The sequence below is a fragment of the Triticum urartu genome, chromosome 6A, assembly GCF_056163025.1.
Source record: "Triticum urartu cultivar PI428250 chromosome 6A, HENAU_Tu73, whole genome shotgun sequence".
Lineage (NCBI taxonomy): Eukaryota > Viridiplantae > Streptophyta > Magnoliopsida > Poales > Poaceae > Triticum > Triticum urartu.
Window position 1 is genome coordinate 339,062,907 of NC_141878.1, and position 20,905 is coordinate 339,083,811.

A 20,905-nucleotide genomic window follows, 5' to 3' on the forward strand; every position below is an offset into this window, starting at 1 on the left:
TGTCAACTGTTGGCATGAACAAACATTCATGGTTTGCTACGGAGGAAAATGATAGATTCAGTTTTATATTGCAGCAAGTAAATAGCACCATTTGCCAGGTGAAATACACACATAGCACCAGAAGAAAACGACAGCTTCAGGTGAAACACTAGCACATAGCAGTAGAAGAAAATGATAGCTTCAGTTTAATAGAATATATGTTTGATAACAGATGTTCAGCATTGTCAGGTGACACACACATAGCAGCAAAATAAAAGGATAGCTCCAGTTTTATGCTAAACCAAATACATAAACCATATAGCTGACATGCCCAGCTAACTAGCATTGAGGAACCAACAAGGCATTATGCATCAACGCACGATCGGGCTCGTCACGGCTAAAACCTTGATGTACTAGCACCACCGTTGAAATCCAGTTGACGAGCGGCCAGCGGTGTTGTGCCATCTCCATGAGCTTCAAGCAATAGTCTTGTGAATTCTCCTTGGATAGGTTGACCTAAAAATGATGGATACTCTCCAAATGCCATGGATATTGATGGATTTATAGTACCACCAAAATCATATTCCGAAGGGCCAGCTGCGGACGAAACAAACACAGACTCCTTTGCTGGATAGTTTGTACCTTTTCCTGCAAATTGTATGTAGATGTAAGAAATAGAAATGAAACATTGCTACTTATTCACACAGAACAAGCAAAGGTACCTTTTTTTGCCTTTCTTTGCTCCCTCTAGCACATCTTTTGATCTTTTTTGCTTTGAACCTTTTATTCGTTCAGGAGCTCTAAATGGCACCATTGTTTTTGCAACATATCCAGTCATTTCGGAGGAACTTTCAGAGTCCTCATCTTCACCCAAGTTTAAATTGCTAAGTAATTCTAGTGCTTCCAAAGCCAACTTATCAATACCATTGTTGAGATGTGTAAGAACCTCCTTTGATGTTTTGCACTTCAATGCAAGTGAAATCATCTTTCGAGAAGTATGTGCAAACATGGATTCTAAGCTATCATTGCAATTCAGTTTTGATGTAAAAATTTCTTGTTTTGCATACTTCGTCCATCTGTTCGATATGTACCGACTTGGCAGGATGATGATATCGCAGCATGTGAAAACCTTATGAGCGTGCTTGCACAATATACCTACAACATTTAGAGCAATTTCAGAAGGGTTGCACAATATACATACAACATTTAGAACAATTTTAGGCAAACGAGGAAGCATGTATTACGTACCTACACAACCATACAATTTGCATGAACAAGATATCTCCAAAGTAGCTGGGTTGAAAGCCACTATGGCTTCATCATTCTTGTACTCGAAAGATGTCACCTTGTAAGTGCTAATTGTGCCATCGGTGCTCAGGAAAATACATGATAAACTGAATTGCTTCTTGAATTCCTCTTGAAACTCAGAATAGAGTGTCCTAGTATATGATTCAGCCGCAGTCTTCAACAAAGGTAGGTTTGGTAGGCAGGGTACTGGAATGGTATGCCGTGACTTGTAGTCTTCGTATTTTTCTTTCCGGCGAAGACGAGAAATGCACTTATCATATGCTTCTATCAATTCAGAAAGACAAAGCCTTTTGCGGAAAGTTTTCTTGAACACGTTGTTCATTCCTTCACTCCTTTGGGTTGATGTCATATATGCACTAAAAGAATCCTGGCGATAGATAGTAGCCCACTTCTCACGCAACTTGTACAGATTGCTTATCCAAGAATTATCCTCAATCTGATACTTAAGCAATAGCTCATGCCATCTATTCTCAAAATGTGCTAGTGATCTATCTTCATACACACACCTTTTGAATTCTTTAAGAAAATTATCATTGTCACTGATTACTTGACTTAGATGTTTTGCAACATTTTGATACAAATGCCATAAACAAAGACGATGTCGTGTTCTTGGGAAAACCCTTCCAATAGCATTTATAATGGCGGCACATTGATCGGTGAATATTGTTTCAGGCTGCTTACCAGACATAGCTTGTAGAAAGGTTCTAAAAACCCACTCAAAGGTATCTGCAGATTCATTAGATAGTAGTGCTGCATCAAAAAGAATAGTCTGCTTGTGATGATTAACACCAATAAACGGTGCAAATGGCATTTGAAACTTATTTGTTGAAAATGTGGCGTCAAAGGAAAGGGCATCTCCAAAGATAGAATAGTCCATGATAGCTTGTCCATCAGTCCAAAAGATGTTCATTATTGTACCATCATCATCATCTAACTGCATGGCATAGAAAAACGAAGGGTCCTCAGCTTGCTTGTTCTTTAGATACTCCATTAATGTTTGTGCATCTTTGGTTTCCAAATACTTTGAGCGCTCACTTCGCAAATAATTGTTGCAATCCATTTGCAAGAAGGGTATAGCATCTTACCATACCAAAGCTCGCAAAAATCATATATTTCGGCTTGTTTAATTCCCATGTCCTCATTTGCTTAATCATGTGGCGATCGTCATCTAAGAGTTGACGCTGCGATCTAAGCATGTGCCTCTTATCTGGACTTACAAGCTGGTGATTGTGGTCGAGCGTAACTTTCTGAGCAGTCCAAATTCCCTCTTGATTGATGCTGAATTGAACTCGAGCCATACAATTAGTCCTCGAAATAGCTTGTTCTTTCTTGGCCACATGTGTTGGATTAGCATTTTTCACACCTGCCTTGCTACAAACAAAATATCTGGAACTTAAAGTCCCATCTGCTCTAAACTTCAAGTGGCACTTCCTAATGCTAAATCTCTTGGTTTGAGCATAAGAATTGTAAAATTGGTACACCTCTTCTTCAGACTGAAAGCACTTCCCAACTCTTGGAGCATTATCTGCATCTTGTATGTCTTGATTATTCACTGGTGTGTTGCTCATTCTCGGCTGGCCATTAGTCTCAGTTCTTGGCAATTGCTGCAAGGTAATTGAATCAATCAAGAGATGCTTCAGGAAGAGAGGATCGTGCTAGCTGTTGCATGCGTACTTGTTACTGAACTTACCATGGTCGGAGTAGCTGTGGGCAGAGAGGATTCTGGAGCAGAGGCCGCCGGTGTGCTGCTCATCGAGGGCTGGGCATTAGTCTCAGTCGTCGGAAATTGCTGCAAGGTAATTGAATCAATCGAAAGAGGCTTCGGGAAGAGGGGATTGTGCTTGGTGTGGCATGTGTACTGATTATTGAACTTACCCTGATTGGAGTAGCCGTGGGCAGAGAGGTGGTCTCCCGATCCAGTGCCTCGTTGCCCTCGTCGGGTTGCGCCATCTTGGCACGCCGTCGCCGGCGAGATGGAAGAGATGGAGATGGGTTTTTTCGTTTGGGAAGATGAAACAGAATAGAAGCTGAAAGGACGGAGCGTGGGGCGTGGGAAACGGATGTGGGGTAGGGTGGGCTGGGCTGGAAGCCAGGCGAGCGCTGCGTTGAGATTAGTACGCCAGATGTCATGCGCTCGAGGTGGTCTCCCGTTTTGGCCTCGTGCGACCCGGTCGTAAGAGATTTTTTTCCGCAGCCCAGCGCGGCAGCGGCCAAGCGCTGGCGATAGCGGGCATCGGCGAGGCGTGGTGGGGGCGAGCCGCGCCAGCGGTGGACGGAGCCAGCGCGGGCGACCAGGGGAGGCGCCGCGGCAGAGGCCCGGGGCGAGCAGCGGGGGAAGCCCGAGCGTAGGGGCAGCGGCGTGGGAGGGCACGGCTGGGCGGAGGCCGGCGGCAGCGGCGCCGCGAGCGCGCGAGATGGCCACGGTGGTGCTGTAGGCGGGCGAGCGTGGTGGTGGGGGAGCGGCAGCTGCTGCGTGGCGAGGCGGGGTGCGCGTAGGGGCGCTGAGCGAGTGGAGAGTGGCCGACGCGAGCGAGCGCACGGGCAGGGGGATGCGAGCGTGGAAGGCAGAGGCTCGCGGTGTGACCAAAGGGCTTGAGGACGCGCACAGCATGACGGCGAGCTTCGGTCGCGACGAAAACGACGGCGACAGGTTTCGACCATGACGGAGATTAGCGCTAGAGGACGAGCACGAGCAAATTAGCAGAGGGGATTTACGGAAGAGCTCACCTAGGAGCTCAAGGAGGCTCGTTGGGTGAACGGGTGCAGCAGGGGTCGATGGATTTGGCGACGAACACCGGCGACAGCAGAGGGGGACACGGTCGATCCTGGCGCGGTGGCGATCTTCTGCTCGGGCTCAGGGTCAGAGAGGAAGAAGCGGGCATCGGCGGTGCTTCCAGGGGTAGTCCTAGGCGGCGGGAAGGTCGCTGGCCACGCAGGCGAGGGCGACCATGGCGACGGAGGTCTCGGGACGTCGCAGGGAAGAAGAAGTGGCGTGGGCGGAGGGGGAAAGTGGGGTTAGGGTTCGACCACGGGATCAGGGGTGGTCTTGTCGGCGCGACGGGCCGCAGGATGGCCGCCACACACGGCCACGACCGGCGGATGGCCGCCACGGCCCCCTGCCGCACTGTAGCGAGAGGAAGGGGATGAGGAGTGGCTGGGCCGATTTTGCTAGATGGGCCAAGTGGCCCAGTAGATTAGGTATTTTATGTTTCATTATTTTTGTGCTTGTATTCTTTTCTGTTTTCTTATTTAGCTACTGTTTGTATTTTCTCTTTCCATCAAATTACTTTTGTAAAATGTGAAACCTTGCCATAATTACTACGCATTATTTTTGCACCGCCGCAAAAAGTTTGGGCCCAAAAATAATTTATTAAGTTTGAGTTTATTCTTTACTGGATAAAAAAAAGTTGTTGGTCCACTATTTAGTATCCAGGGGAATTTTCATATTCTGTAAGATGTTAATTCTCACGCGACAATTAGTTAGTAATTATTTGGAACCTATCAGACATTTTTACTTGATAGTTTGTAGAAATAAAAATTTGACTTGTTTTTTTTGGAATTTGAGTTTGACCCCGGTTTTCACCAAGTGGCCAAATGGCTTAGTAAAACATGATGACATGGCACATTAGGGTGAGGTTACTATAGCTTGATTATCGGGGTGTTACAGCCGTCCACCCTTACTCCACGATAAGCGCGAGCCGCTACAAGGGCCGCAAGCCACGCCGCGGCAGCGGCGCCGCACACCCGGCGGGAGCAGGCGAACATGAGGGCCGCACTCACAGTGGTGTGGGAGCTACTGCGGTGCCGATTGATGGAAAGCGTCTGGGATGCGCTGCTGCAACGCGTCGCCGAGCTACTGGACGCGGCGGCCACTGGAGCGCCGCCCTTCTGCTATGAGCTCATGCCTCAGGCGGCGGCTGGGTCCCACGGCGGGCCTCGCCGTGCCCGCGTGCTCCCGGGTGCGCCCGGGGGCCTCGTCGAGGTTAACAGGACCCACGGTGGAGGGCGCCTTGCCGCGCTCGCACCACCCCAGATGGGTGCGGGCACAAGTGTTGCCACATACGGCCCCATCAGAGCACCGCCCTGCCATCCTCAGGACAGCGTCACAGGCCGAGCGACATGGAACGCGGGGCACTTCGGCGAGGTCTTCGGGGCAGCGGCCTCGGAGGGCTACGTGCCCCGCATGATGGACCAGGAGTACACGCCAGAGGACGACCCCGGCTCGTTCCTCGGGCCAAGATGGGAGGAGTAGGCGTTAGGAGCTGAAGCCTTTCAGGAGCCGCCAGAGAGCCCCACCAGCCGCGCCGCCGACAACAGATACAGGGTACCACTAATCCCTCAGGGACAAGCTTACGCTAACCATGAGTCACAGATGAACCAGGTCACGGCGCCAGGCGATGGTTCTGGCACGGCGATGCCCACCCCATCAGGAGAGACCCACTGGGGGCTGTGTGGGAGGAGCCAGGAGCAAGGCCCCTCCCCACGTTGCACGAAGCAAGGCAACGCCCGGAGGTAGGCCCACTGTCGGGGTGGCGCCGGTGACCCTTCCCCCGGTAGAGGACCCGTGGTCGCCAAGGGCGCCGCTGGCGTCCCCTCTGCCCTCATTGGGCCGTCCTGGTTTCCGGTCGTCCCGGTGGTGGTTGGGGGTGGGGCAATTAGGCGGGGCCCTCGTCAGGCGATATGAAGTAAGGCTCACGCTTGTGAAGATCGTCGCCCATGACACTCTCACGTAATAACGAGTGGGGTTGTACACGCCCCGGAGTCTCAGGAGTGCCGCCCTTAGGCCTCGGGGGCTCCCTTCCACGCCTAGTGGCAGCACTAGCTCCGCGCTGGTGAGAAGACGTCGAAGACTAGACTAGGCGCTGGACGCGGCCATTTGCTTTGGAACTTTTTTCTGTAACCCTGCCTTCTGGATTTTGATTTAAGTTGAAGTTGAATTTTCATTTGATGCGCGCGGGGGGATGCCTTTTTCTCGCTCGAGCTATTTCTCGCAGTCTGGTTCTTGACTTATTTCAGAGTTTGCGCCTGTTGCTCCCCCCTCGCGGGCCCCTCGCGATCAAGGCTGGGCATGAAGCACACGAGCCACGCACATGTCGCGCCGCGGCTGACGCTCGCTTATCACGCGGCCCACTCGGGCGTGTCGACGAATTTCTCAGGAGCTTCCCAAAAACCCACAATCTCTTGAGCCGGTTTTGGGCTCGTCCAGGCTAAGGTAAACCGCAATAGCAACCTTGCCCCAGCATATGTGAGTTCGTGAAGACGCATACTCAATTCAACCTAAAGGGGTAGAGGTAGTAGTATATTTACATGAGGGGCTCCCCCTCCCAAAATGCTCTTACAACCTCTAGGGCCACGCTCGAGCTTCTATGTGCAGGGCAAACGGGTGAGAAGCACAAAATCAATCGGATAGGTCGCTCGCCGCGCCCCCCGGATCGCCCTCGGTTGCATCACTAGCATCGCTGCCGTCATCATTGGCATTACCATCACCTCCCTCGGCCCCGCCATCGCCATCATCGACCACGATGCCTTCGTTCCCCGCAACTACCACCCCGTCATCGTCAGAAGTGAAGGCCCTGACCAGCGCATCCACGTTGTCTTCAACCCATCGTGCCAGGTCGCCCCGGATGGCTTCAGGCACGGGAGCAATGGCAGCGTCAAAATCGAAATTGGGATCGGCGTTCTAGAGATGGCTGAAGACGCAGGAGAATGCGCGCCCGAGCAGGCTGCGACTCATCTCTTTTACAAGCTGGCGAGCCCTCTCGAAACGGTTATGCAGGCGCGTCACTATGTTGGCGAAGAAGCGGAGTTGGCTGGCGTAGTAGTTCGCATGGGATGAGGGGCATTCTCATTGCAGATATGGCCCAGGGAGGCGTCACTATCTGATTAAATAGATACTTATATACCTAAAAAATGATTTTTGTAAAAAATAAATACTAAACTATAAGGCAACTACAATACAAATTTAACCTGGTTCCAACTAAAGCGGCGAAAATTTGTTTAAATGACCAAAAGTAGCTAGTAAGATTGCAAAAGCATACAAATTGGTGATCATTCATAAAATGTGGTCTAAATTAATTGAAAATTTTAGTGATGCTATTTTGCAAAATAATTTTGGTAGTTGCTTCATGAAATCCCCTATTTTTAGCACTAAGAGATAATTTTAATAAATGCCTCATGTTTTGAACCAACCAGGAAGTAGCCCACGGACACCCCCACTATAGTCGATCTGAGACGTCCACACTCTCCTTCAGTCCCTCGATCCAGCGTACCTCTCCCACCAACCCGTCCACCACTCTGGAACTTTCCCCTCTCTCGCTCATCTCGCTCTCTCTGCCCTGCACTAGTAGCGAACCCTAGCGCTCTCCCCTCCCCTCCCCTTGCCGCCACCCCCACGCACCCGTCCCCCGCCGCCACCCACCCGTCCCCTCGCCGCCACCCACCAGTCCCGTCGCCGCCGCCCACCTCGGCCACACCTCCCCTCCCGACCTCAGATCCAACTTCCCACCACCACGTCGGCGCCCAATCCCGGCGACCTAAGGCGGGATTCTACGGTGCCCAGCACACCTACACCCGTCAACGGCCATGGAGGCGGTGGCTCTCTCCGCCAGCGACGTGCCGACCATGAACGCGGTCCTCGCCAACTCGTTCAGCGCCGACGAGGCGACGCCGCACCCCGCGGAGTAGGCCCTCTCCTCTGTTACCGTCCCGTCCTTCTCCTTCACGCATCTTCCCTCTCTCTCATGTACATATACAACAGCCCCGCCATGGATGGCCTCTTCAGGAGCTCATGCCGCCGCTACAGTTCGTCCGTGTCGCCGCCCCGCGGACCACCCCCGCGCCTCTGTCGCCCCACCATCTAAGCCACGACACCCGCTCGTCCTCTACTTCGAGCGACGGGACATGCGCCGCCCCTCATTGACCTCCAGCGAGCTCCAAGTCCCACGATCCACGACAGCCAGCCCCGCCCCTCCAAGTCTCACGATCCACGACATCCAGCCAGCCACGTTCCACTCGTCGCCGGCCTGCCCCGCAATTAGCAGGCCCTCATCGTCATCCTAATGGCCGGGTCGCCTGGTGAGAGGCCCTCAACTTCCTACTCTTTTCCTTTGTTAAGAAACTCATACTTGCACTCGTCTAGAACTTTTCCAGATTTTTGCACTAGTCTGAAAAACAGTTTATTGAAACTGGTGTTGTCTGAAACTTTTGATAATCTGTTTCAGTTAGGATCTATGACTTGGACATAGTCTGAACTGCTATAGTAGGATTATAGAAATCATTAAAAGTTGTTGAATCGAATCAGTAGGTGCTCAACAGGAACGACATTATGCATGTTGGATTTATGGACCGATGCTAGTGGAAAGCCCAAATTAGTATCAATTTAGTCTGAACCCAAGTCATTTTCGTAAGTACATAATCTGCACTGAACCTCGATATTTAGGGGTCGGTCGTTCGATATTTGGTTGGGGAATCAACCTTCTGTGCTAGGCCATGCTGTAGACCGACAGTGATGTTGCTGGTTCACTGTATGCCCCATGTGTGTGCTTCAAACTTCTTCTTTTGGTTGAACTGATCGACCGTGAGCTCTATAAATAGGTCAAACTGCTTCTTTGTGTGTGCCTCAAACTGCTAGTTCTCTGTATGTCGCGCGTGTGTGTGCTTCATACATATCCCATTCCATTATTAACAAACACCATGATTCCTCTTGCAGCACCCACCCAAGTCCTTTATTTTTCTAATCAATCTACTGTCTCTATACATGCTTTCATCCATCCCTGTATCTTTGCATGATTAAAAATTCTTTCTGGTTGCTCAAAACATGTTCAACTGCATATGCTTCATTTCCACCTTTTTTACCTGATGAAAAAGTAACTAGGCGCATGGCTGTCCAAAACATGTAGAATGGGCTAGCCCAATTCGCTGTCTCCCGACTTGTCCACGTCGCGGCTGGCTCAATCGCCCTGTGACTTGTACATGCTCCTTTTCTAGCATGCCACGAGGTCGAGGCCCCTGGTATTTCTTTTTTTGTCATGCACGCGCAGGCATGTCTGCCTGCCTGCCCGTGCCGCGCCACGCCATTGCTGCAGCACCACTGCTCTGTTGTACCAGTGTTAATAATAAGTGTGTGTGTGTGTGTGTGTGTGTGAGTGTATCCTACTGAACCCGACAGCAGCCACCATTGTCAGTGCAAGTGATTTTGCATGCTACTTACTCATTTGTCCCACGAGTTTTCATCGCTCTGCATAGGGTTTGATATATGGATTGCATTACTTGGACACTTCTGTCACTAGCGTCCGAGTAAGTTTGGAGTTTACAGTATTCATATTGTGTGATGATGAGTTTGTGTCACTCTGCATGCATGTCGAGTTCTGCACAAGCATTGCTTTGCTACTCTGCTTCCGTTCCTCGCTGCTGCTGGTAAGCACTCTGTCAGTACAAGCCTTTTCGGTGATACATTGTCAACAAATAGAAAGTGCCAAGTATAGTAGCATACCTAGATTGTGTGAACTCCTTCATAACGACAGCAGTCTCTCGGACAAGGTGGGTCACCGAGATGGTTTCCTGAATTTGGAAATGAATAATAATCAGGAAACATATATTTGCTAGGGATGAAAGTATAGTCCCAATCTTTGATTCACTACAAATTGCAGTCCTAATCTATGCAATTGTTGATAAATGGATGAAATTCTAGTGTATCGGTACAATCATCTCTTAAGGTTCCTTACATTTTGGTTCAGAGCATGGCCGACATCTGATGTTCAGACCATAAATTGACTACTGTGTAACATTATGGTCGATGCCTTTTCTTTTTTTAATCATCCCAGGTTCCATTATATCAGAATGAAACCAGAGTAGTACAAAGTCCAGCTAAATTAGTTACTATGAAGCATTATCGAATGTTGTTCTTCGCTGCTCTTACCGGCGTCCTTTTAATTCCGTATGTCTTTTTGTAGTTGAAGGAGTTCATTCTGGGCAGCCGGAGGCGTACGAGTTCAAGATCGGCGACAGGTTTTTTTGAAGGTCCGGAGACCCACCCCTGGACCAAGTTATCGAGATGCTACAGAAGCACAAGGATAAGTCTCAAGATGAAATCTAGCTAGCTGGCTACAGTATGCCTTATGCTCTTGTTGATTTATTTCTTTTGCGCTCTATTGCAGTTCTAAATTGATGAGTGAGTGATCTGGTAGCAGCTAGCTAACTGCCTGTAGATTGTAACCCTGTTATCGGATGTGTGGTTGCGCATGCGTTCTGCATTGTCAAATGTGTTCTCTGTTGTCACACATCGTATGCGGTGTTGTTCATAGTTTTTATATTTGTTGACATGTGATGCGGTCACTGAATTGCTCAAATTTGCTGGCCAAGTACTATGTAGTACTGTTCTATGCTAGGCTACCAGGCTAGGTAACTTCTTTATCAAAATCATGGGTTCTAATCTTTACTATTATCTGCCATGGATCAACAATGATGCGTCATAGGTAGTAGTAGTAGAGTCGGACTTGGTGCTGCATTGCCGAGTTATTAAAAGCATGCTCTATATTGTTTTGTCACATGCACTTTGGTCTATATATGATGGGAGATTTTGTACATGAACAAAAGAAACAAAGGTAAAACTGTATTTATCACTTTGCATAACCTCAGTACATTTACATGCACACGCCACACATTTGACTGCTGAGTGTTTGAATTATTGGAATGTGGGGTTTGCTCTGTTTATTCCCATGTTCTTTGGTGGTTTGGGGACTGGTGTGTTATTTGTTGGGCTATTCAACACTGATTTTTGTGGGACGGGAAGAAAAATGGAGCTGATAATTTGTTAGGCTATTAAAAACATGGAAGGAAGATGAGTACTCTGGTTACTGATAATTTGTAGTCATGCTATCAGAATTTACAACTATTGTTTGATTCAAACCTTTGTTCTTTTTCTTGGTGTTTACATGTGCCGATGAGTAGAGCTGGTCGAATCCTCGATGTCCTATGTTGCCGGCAACCCCAAAATGTCTGACACTGAATTCGACAAGCTCAAGCTCATACTCAAGGTACCCCCAGCCTGGGATATGATTCAAATTTACCTGTTTATATTTATTCAAATTCATCTATTCACATGGCAGAGCGCTCGACATACGTTTCCTTCATGCAGCAGTTTAAGTTCTGATTTCGCTTCCTATTAAATATGTTGTGAATGTGTTTTATATAATTGAATCTGAACAAAATTTATTCTTGCTCCTGCGTGTGACGATCTGGGGTTTATTTATTTCCTGATATTTTGATGTTTGCGTAACCTATCATCGGTCTCTGTATGTCAATTCTAAGAATTTTACTTTTGATTATTTTAGTACTGCTTGTAGCGTACCTGGGACATGATCATATTGATAAACCATTTTTATCCTGCTTAGTCACTTCCTAGACTTAATTTATTTGTTGTCGTATTTGTTTGTGTGCATGTTCAAGCGACTATTGCTGGTGTGCTGAAAGTTGCTTAGAGCTCATGTAGGTTAGTAATTAAATACAACTGAACATATTCATGAAAATTCTGTTCGGGGGTGGATGGCTTCTAGTTGTAAATGCCATTTGAAGAAAGACACCACATATTCATTCATCTGCTGTAACGCCAAGTTTGGTCTATTAATGTGGCATCGATTTTATGTTGTAGATCAGTATGAAACAAGATTTGCGATTTGGAAGCTGGGAAGTTGGGGAATGCGAAGTTTGAAGAGACCTGGAGTATCAAGACTGATTGCCATGTGTATATGTGTTATATGATGATGTAACACACTGATTCTGCTATTGTATGATGTATCAAACTGATTTTGGCTATTATCTGAAGTATTACGTGTGTTCTTTGTCTGTTCCCATTTGAATATTGGTTTATTTATTTACTAGCAAATTGAAATTTGAAGAAAATGACCTTGACAACTGGGACCCAGTTACCAAAAGAACCTGACAATTGGGACCCATCTTTCAAAAAAAGAAATACTTGATCTGTTGAACCAAAAATGCCATAGCCTAGAAAATAAAAAAGGCTTAATTGTTGGGCTCGGCCCATGTAGTCTACAAAAATTGAAAGAAAAATAACTAATAAATAGGCTGAATTAATGGGCTTGATCCATATAGACACCTAATCGGACCGGATTGATTCTTGTCAGCGACCTTTTCATTTGGTCGCAATTTTGCCACGTCGGCTTGCCACGCCAGATCCGGTGTGGCCTGGGCAGAGAGCCAAGGTCGGTGACCCAATGACCTTTTGTTTTGAGAAGGTCGTTAATTTCAGTTTACGACCGCCAGCTTTTGACCTTTTGTTTTTGGTCATAAAAAGGTCGTAAATAAAAAATAATGACCTTTCAGTGACCAATAGTGATGGTCGCAAGTTGTCATATTTCTTGTAGTGTTATGATAGAATCAAGACCGTCATACATGTGTTGTCGTAGAAGTGTTCCATGACAATACCAAAATTATCATCACGAAAGTATTCACTTCCATGACGATAAATGACGCATCATGGAAGTGCTTTCATCAAGGGTAACCGACACATGACATCCACCGTAACGGGTCATTGTTAAGCTATCGGGTCCGGTTTTGGATTCGATAACCCGTTAACAGTCCGGACCAATGGAGATTTTCCACATGTAAAATTCTCATTGGCCGAAGGAAACACGTGTCAACTCGTCATTGGGTCAGATAGGCGCCTATGATATGTCGACACGTGCGACGGCCCACCACTGGCCCATTTAGTTTACAAAGGACGGCCCGTTTGACATGGTCAAAAGTTAGCGGGTCGGCCCATGAGAAGCCTGTTAATGGCCTGTTCACAAATAGTCCATATTACGGCTCGGTAACTCATGGCCCATTAGGGCCTTCTTGAAATCGGCCCAACAACGTCATGTGGGCCGTCGAATATAACACCAGCCCATTTCACTTTCGTCCCATGTTTGACCCATGACGTCTTTCAGCCCATATGAGACCTTTCGTATTTTTAGGCCCTTTAGTGTCCCATAGTGACTCTAGCCCATAATAAACAGTAAATTTCTTTGTACCCATTAACGACCCATGATTCACATGGGCCGTTTCCAGCCCGTATTAGCTTTCGGCCTACTGACGACTCATTCATTCTTGGGCTCCTTTTCGGTCCTCGATTACTTCCAGCCCGTTACTGGCCTGTTCTGTAATGGGCCAAATTCGGCCCGTGGCTAGAATCGGCCCGTTAGTGACCTTTTAACCCGTTGCGCCATTTCCAACCCATCATATATTCTGGCCCATTAATGACCCATTATGCCTGTGACAGAATTAAGCCTTTCCTGTCCTTCGGCCTGTTAACCGCACGTTACTGTGTTGAGCCGATACCAATTACACCCGTTTACGGCCCATGTGGACCCATTTATCCGATGGCTTGAGGCCCACCGATTCTACGACCCGTTGGAGGCCCATTTATCCAATGGCCTGTAGGAGGCCCGTGGATCCTATGGCCTGTAGCAGGGTCAAGGTTACCACGGTCCGTATATGGCCCATGGTTGTTGCGCCCACTAGCAAACCAGGGAAAAAGAAGTCTAGGAAATAAATAAGCCTGAAACTACTGCCAGGCTATTAAGGCGATTGCATAGATTACATCCACTGGGCATCAAAGTTCGCCACTAGTGCAAATATAGGGAACAACGTACACTATACAAAAATGGCTTGTTGTTTTCTTCAGCCGGTGGCTGCACGTTAAGAACAAAATTTGTATCGCAACATAACAAACTACAACCATAAAACAAAAGGAAGGTTGGCATAAAAGTTAACAGTCTGGCAGATAAATGCACCACCAGAAGTTCAGAAACTCAGTTCATTTGACCTGACTGTTACGTTTTCATATGTATTGTCCGATGGAGCACCATAACCTTCACCTTCATTTCTCCTAGGCTCCTGGACAACATAGCAAATGTCTGATATTCTGGTTTCAAAATCATGCATTTCTTGAGGACATCGAATAATGGTTGTCCTTGTTTCACAAAGGGTCTCTGTTAGGGAATGGACTTGTGTCTGGAGCGCAGATATAACATTGTTTTGAGCATGCATATCTTGATCATGAGGCAGTTTGGACAAGATTGCCTTAACAACCAACCCGGTATTACGCAGGAATGTGCTTTTGGCACTGTTAGTGGACAGGTACTGACCCACTGCAGTAAGGGATGACATTGCGGTTATAGTTGCCTCGTCACCATCAGATGGTGGCGGTTCCACCATTTTTTCCATAGCTTGCTGAAAAGTTTAGTTTTTACATTAGTAGTACGAGAATAGAGGATATTAAGGAGGCAAAAAAACCAAACAAAATAGCTTTGGTCTATATACAGAACTTATTCTGCTGAACCCAGGTAAAATATTAGTTGTATTTTACTAAATTGGCTGACTATGTAGCATCACGTGGCCTTTTTAGACCTGCCTCAAAACGGATCTCCGTTCTTCGTCCTCTAGATTTAGTTAACCTATCCAACATTATCCCTAATGTTTGTTTCCTCTTGCGCCTAGGAGCTAGTCCAACAGCGAACATAGGAAGCATTAGTGTACATAAAACTATGAGACTACATATAAAGAAACATACAACTGTAACTTGACTCCTGCAACTACCTTCTTCCTGTTAAAGCTCACAAAGTTCATCTGATCTTGCCAACTCATCTTGTGTCAAGAGTGCTTCAGAAGTAGTGTCAGGTGGCAAGGGAGCTTGGGAACGTGCTATTAGCTGAGTTGACCAACGAGTAAATCGTCCAGCTGGTGGTACGGTGGAAGGTATTGCAATAACTAGGGTTGTCTCTGCTTGTTTGGTGGCAGCTATTTGTTTCTATTTGGCTTGTTCTGCAGCTCATGTAGCACCAGATACCCTATTTGTATAATTTTCCGCTGGACTTTGACCTTCTATTGCACCATCAGTACCAGCAGAATCTGCAGGATTCTTCCGCTTCCTGTTCCCTATCAATCTGTGTTGCTTCCTCTTTCTCTGTGCCATGTTAAGTCAAGACGATAAGAAAATGGAATAACAATTTAGTTCTTCAGAACAAATTGATGTGTGATACAGATGAACTGAACTTTGATGTTAGACAAACACATGATAGGAGGATGTAATATGTACGAAAAATAGGACGACATGAGATAACCAGAACTATGATGTGTAAACTAAGCAGAAGACATTTCACTAAATTAGAAGCAATGCAATGGAATGTAGACACCATATGAAAGATGCTACAAATATCGCTCTGCCAAGTTAATAATGTCTCATCATAAATGGCGTTTAGACAATTGTGAAGCTGTACAAGAAATAAATCATACGCAAGATGCAAACAACATCACACTACCAAGTTAAAGGTGTCTCGTCATTAGTGACATTGCATATTCACAACATTGCGTATTCACAGCTTATGATGTGTAAACTAAGGAGAAGGCATTTCAATAAATTAGAAGCAATGAAAGCTAGACAACATATGAAAGATGCAACGAATATATGTCGGCGTTCTGGGAATGGGGGTCCCCAGACTTGCCTGCCTGCGGCCCACGGGGTGGCTCCACCAGCGGCCCTGTACGGCCTGTCTTCACCAGCAAACACTCAAGACCCTCGCGAGGGGCCAAGCCTCGTGAGGCGGACGACGCAAGACCTCCTCAGGGGCGGCCTCACCAGGTTGGCTCGCGAGGGCCGGAGAGATCAAGGCAAGGGACAACCCACGAGATTTGTGTGACGCAAGCCATGACGACCGGAGCCAGGCGGGTGCCAGCGCGTGCAGTGTCCTCATTTCCTCTTTGGTGCTAAAGAGGCAAGCGTTGTCCGATGTGGGGTTCCGGCAAACCCTTAAGGTTCGAACACTGGGGTGCGCGCGAAGTCTTTTCCTCCCACCGATCTACGCCCTAACTCACTAAGATCTCACGCACGAACTCGACGAACTCGCAACACGGAAAGACACAAGATTTATACTGGTTTGGGCCATCGTTGTGGTGTAATACCCTACTCTAGTGTAGTGGTGGTGGATTGCCTCTTGGGCTGATGATGAACAATACAATGGGAAGAACAGCCTCCTGAGGTTGTGGTGTTCGTGTGCTTGGCTAACTTGTGTGAGTGAGAGTGATCTAGGATCTCACCCCTTGCCTATGGTGGTGGCTAGTCCTACTTATAGAGGCCCTGGTCCTCTTCCCAAATCTTGAGCGGGAAGGGAGCCAACAATGGCGGGCAAATTTAAAGGGGGACAACTAGTACAAGCTATCCTGGCAAAAGTGGTCTTCGCCTGCCAAAGGATGTGGTGGTGACGCCATCTTGGGCTCCACGATGATCTCCGTCTTGCCGTCCTTCTGGTCTTGGTGTTGTTGCACCAAAATGGCAACCTTTGCCTGATGCCTCGGTACTCCTCGCCTGTGCTGGTTTCCTTAGCACCAAAGAGGAAACAAGGACGCTGTGCACGCTGGCGCCCGCCTGGTGTCGATCATCATGGCTCACGTCACGAGAGCCTCGTGAGGTTCGCCTCGCCTTGATATCTCCGCTCCTCGTGAGCCTGCCTGGCTAGGCCGCTCCAAAGGAGGTCTTGCGTCGTCCGCCTTGCGAGGTTTGGCCCCTCACGAGGGTCTTGGATGCCTTGTTGACGAAGGTGGGCCGTATGGCCTGCTAGCTTAGCCACGCCGTGGGCCGCAAGCAGGCTAGCCTGGGGACCCTGTTCCCAGGATGCCGACAGTAGCCCCCGGGCCCAAGGTGCGCTCGGGCTTGGCTTCACGGCGAAGCCAAGGGATAAGTACGGAGCACCGCGGGCCCCAAAAGCCAGCGACCTCAGTTGACGCATGGCGGTTGATTGGACGCAGGCGTCTCCACTTCCCCGTGCTGCCTTGGCAACTGCACGACTTGACGAATCCCTGCGACATGCAAGGAAAACCATCATTACCTGCGATCGTGGGAGGTGCTGGTTGCCCTTCTCTTGCTATAAATGGGGAGGGGGCAGAGCCCCTGTTGCCCATCTCTCCCTTGCTCGCTTGCTTCTTCCTCCTCGCTCCACTGCTAGCTTTTTTCCCTCGCTTTGTTGCTAGCACCAATGGCGCATGCCAGAAGGTTCTCTGCCGAAGAAAAGGGAAAGGTCCCCCGAGATGTCCCAGAGCAACTTCCGCCGAAGAAGAAGTCGATCCATCACCGTGAAGAAGCGGCGATGCAGGTGGTGACGAGGCCTTGGTGCGAGCGGCCTCCCCCAGGGTATCCGCTACCCCTGTATGCCCAAGCCGAGGACTCAGGAAGGCGGAGTGACGAGCAACGCCGCCACGCTGTAAACCATGTAGTTCAATGCACAAGTCAGAGTAAGTAGCAGTTAAAAGGCATGAGGATTAAGGACTTACAACAACGGCTTTGACTGGTGTAGTCATGCCCTTCATCTTGCTGCTGTGACAGTCCTTGAAGATTTCCACAACACTTGGTTCAGGTACTTTTTGGTCCTTGCGGGCTTTCCTCTCCATTTGGAACAAGTCAACATAGATCTGATAATATGGTACAGCGAAAAGAGTGAAACAGCAGCTAATTACAAGAGCCTCGTAGTGTGCAATATAGCTACGAGATCCCGTCGTCTGTTAGAATTTCACTTTCGTACGGTTGGCCTTGTTCTTTGAACAGTTCACCTACAAGAAGATAGATTTGTGAGGCACATGCGTAAATAGGAGTTCAACATGTGATGTGATCACATATAAATAATGTACCTGATACTTTTGAACAGACCAGTGTTTAACGAGGCCTCTCTAATCTTCATCCGATATATTTTCCACTGGAGATGTTTGGGCAAGTTCATTGTTAGCCTTTGCCTTCAAAGTGAGTTTTCCTCAAGTTATACCGATACTGTCGCAGAGCAGACTTGAAAACATGGGTGCAAGCTTGTCTGGTTGCATCATCTTGGCTATCTAACTTGAACCTCATCTGTTGAAAATTATGAGAGTCTCATTATCAGCAACCAAGAAAGTATGGGGCAGAGCAAGACGATATTACTAGTTTCCATACATAACCATACTTACAGATAAATGGTCGAGGAAGGTGTTGAACTGGGTTTCGTCTTTGTCATTCCTGTACTGAATGCATGTTGGGAGGATACGTACATGACACCTAACAGCAACCGCTGCCTCTGATACTAAATTGGCTGACTATGTAGCATCACGTGGCCTTTTTAGACCTGCCTCAAAACGGATCTCCGTTCTTCCTCCTCTAGATTTAGTTAACCTATCCAACATTATCCCTAATGTTTGTTTCCTCTTGCGCCTAGGAGCTAGTCCAACAGCGAACATAGGAAGCTTTAGTGTACATAAAACTATGAGACTACATATAAAGAAACATACAACTGTAACTTGACTCCTGCAACTACCTTCTTCCTGTTAAAGCTCACAAAGTTCATCTGATCTTGCCAACTCATCTTGTGTCAAGAGTGCTTCAGAAGTAGTGTCAGGTGGCAAGAGAGCTTGGGAACGTGCTGCTAGTTGAGTTGTCGAATGAGTAACTTGTGCAACTGGTGGTACTGTGGAAGGTGTTGCAACCACTAGGGTTGTCTCTACTTGTTTGGTGGTAGCTATTGGTTTCTGTTTGGCTTGTTCTGTAGCTCGTGTAGCATGGGATACCCTGTTTGTACAATTTTCCGCTAGACTTTGACATTCTATTGAACCATCAGTACCAGCAGAATATGCAGGATTATTCCCGTTCCGTTTCCGTGTGTCCATAGTACTTACACCATCCCCTGTTATTTTGTGTTCCTTCCTGTTTCTCTGTGCCATGTTAAGTCTAGCCAAACTCAAAAGGGAATAACAATTTAGTTCTTCAGAACAAATTGATGCGCGATATAGACGAACTGAACTTTGATGTTAGACAACCACATGATAGGAGTATGTAATATGTACGAAAAACAGGAAGGCATGAGATAATCAAAACTATGATGTGTAAACTATGCAGAAGATATTTCACTAAGTTAGAAGCAATGCAATGGAAGCTAGACACCATATGAAAGATGCTACAAATATTGCTCTGCCAAGTTAACAGTGTCTCGTCATAGCTGGCGTTTAAACAAATGTGAAGCAGTACAAGAAATAAATCATATGCAAAATGCAAATAACATCACACTACCAAGTTAAAGGTCTCTCATCATTAGTACCATTGCATATTCACAACATTGCATATTCACAACTTATGATTTGTAAATTAAGAAAAAATCATTTCAACAAATTAGAAGCAATGAAAGCTAGACACGATATGAAAGACGATGCAACGAATATCACTCTACCAAGTTAAAACTACCCCATCATAAGTGCCACTTCAACAAATTAGAAGTAGTACAAGGTAGAAAAGAATGCGAGATGTAAGGCAAACACACGATACCAGGATGGAATATGTATGAAAAACAGGACGGCATGGCATATTCACAACTGTTGTGTAAACTAAGCGGAAGCCATTTCAACAAATTAGAAGCCATGCACACTAGACAACGTATGCAACATGCAAGACAATATCACACTGCCAAGTTAGAGAAAGCACCTGGGATGCCGGTTTTGCTGGAAGACCGCCATTAGTCCTTGCCTTATTTATTTTCCTTCCTACTTATTAGTTTTATTGCCTTGTCAATTCACACCCACAAGAAAATGAATAAAAAATCGCTTTTCAGAACTCATTGATGCAGGATGCTAACGAGCATTACTTTAATGTAAGGCAACCACATGATAGGACGATTGAATGTGTAACAAAAAAGGACAACATTGCATATTCACAGCTATGATATGTAAACTAAGGAGAAGGCGTTTCAACAAATTAGAAGCAATGAAAGCTAGACACCATATGAAAGATGCAACGAATATCACTCTACCAAGTTAAAATTGTCTCGTCATAAGTGCCATTTCAACAAATTAGAAGTAGTACAAGCTACAAAAGAATGCGAGATGTAACCTATATCACACTCCCAAGTCAAACGTGTCTTATGATAAGTGATTGTTGCAGGTTACACAATAATAGTACTTTGATGTAAGAACATGGTGCGATAGACATATATTGTACGTTCTAGAAACAGGAACACGTGTCTGATTCACAAGTATAATGTGTAAAGTAAGCAGATGGAATTCAACAAAATTAGAAGCAATACAAGCTAGACATCATACATAACATGCAACTACATATAACAGTGCCAAGTTAGAGGGAGCACCTGTGATGGTGCACTAGGGGAGACGTGCTCATCATCAACACAACTACATTGAGTGTCTATGCATGTGTTGTCTTGCAAATCACGTTGGGGGTTGGAGGAGTAGAATCTGTAGAGGCCCTCCGTTTGGAAGGAGCACCTTTATCCACTGCCTTGCTAACTTCCTTCCACTTTATTGATTTTGAATTGTCAAGTAAAAACGACAAGAAAAAGCAATAAAATTCACTCTTCAGAACTCATTTATGCATGATACTGACAATCACTACTTTGATGTAAGGCAAAAACATGATAACTAGATGGAATGTGTACAAAAAACAAGACAACATGGCATATTCAAAATTGTTTGTGTAAACTAAGTAGAATACATTTCAACAAATAAGAAGCAATGCAAGCTAGACACCGTATGTAACATGCAAGACAATATCACACTACCAAGCTAGAGAAAGCACCTGGGAAGCCGGTTTCGCCGGAAGACC

The 20,905-nt window shown here is 46.8% G+C and overlaps 1 protein-coding gene and 1 long non-coding RNA gene across 4 annotated transcripts; one reads left to right on the plus strand and one right to left on the minus strand.

The window, feature by feature from the left end:
- Positions 1 to 557: 557 nt before the first annotated feature.
- LOC147965187 (protein FAR1-RELATED SEQUENCE 5-like) lies at positions 558 to 2,278 on the minus strand. The gene is made up of 3 exons (XM_087526720.1): positions 1,228 to 2,278; positions 702 to 1,134; positions 558 to 627 (listed from the first exon to the last, which is right to left on the minus strand). The coding sequence occupies exons 1-3, from the start codon at positions 2,276 to 2,278 to the stop codon at positions 558 to 560; spliced, it is 1,554 nt and encodes a 517-aa protein (XP_087382846.1).
- A 5,275-nt stretch (positions 2,279 to 7,553) lies between these two features.
- On the plus strand, positions 7,554 to 12,129 carry LOC125513131 (uncharacterized). 3 transcript variants are annotated; one of them, XR_007285690.2, is made up of 4 exons: positions 7,557 to 7,967; positions 8,045 to 8,361; positions 10,239 to 11,321; positions 11,936 to 12,129. It is a non-coding gene; the product is annotated as an uncharacterized LOC125513131 (long non-coding RNA). The 3 variants fall into 3 exon arrangements; XR_007285689.2 differs by having other exon boundaries at positions 7,562 to 8,361; positions 10,239 to 10,394; positions 11,236 to 11,321; XR_007285688.2 differs by having other exon boundaries at positions 7,554 to 8,361.
- The last annotated feature ends 8,776 nt before the right edge of the window (positions 12,130 to 20,905 follow it).

Coding starts and splice junctions, on each gene's coding strand:
- LOC147965187 (XM_087526720.1), bottom strand. CDS start 2,278: ATGGAGTATCTAAAGAACAAGCAAGCTGAGGACCCTTCGTTTTTCTAT. Junction 1,135..1,227: donor CAAATTGTATGGTTGTGTAG/GTACGTAATACA, acceptor TAAATGTTGTAG/GTATATTGTGCAAGCACGCT. Junction 628..701: donor GCAAAGAAAGGCAAAAAAAG/GTACCTTTGCTT, acceptor TACAATTTGCAG/GAAAAGGTACAAACTATCCA.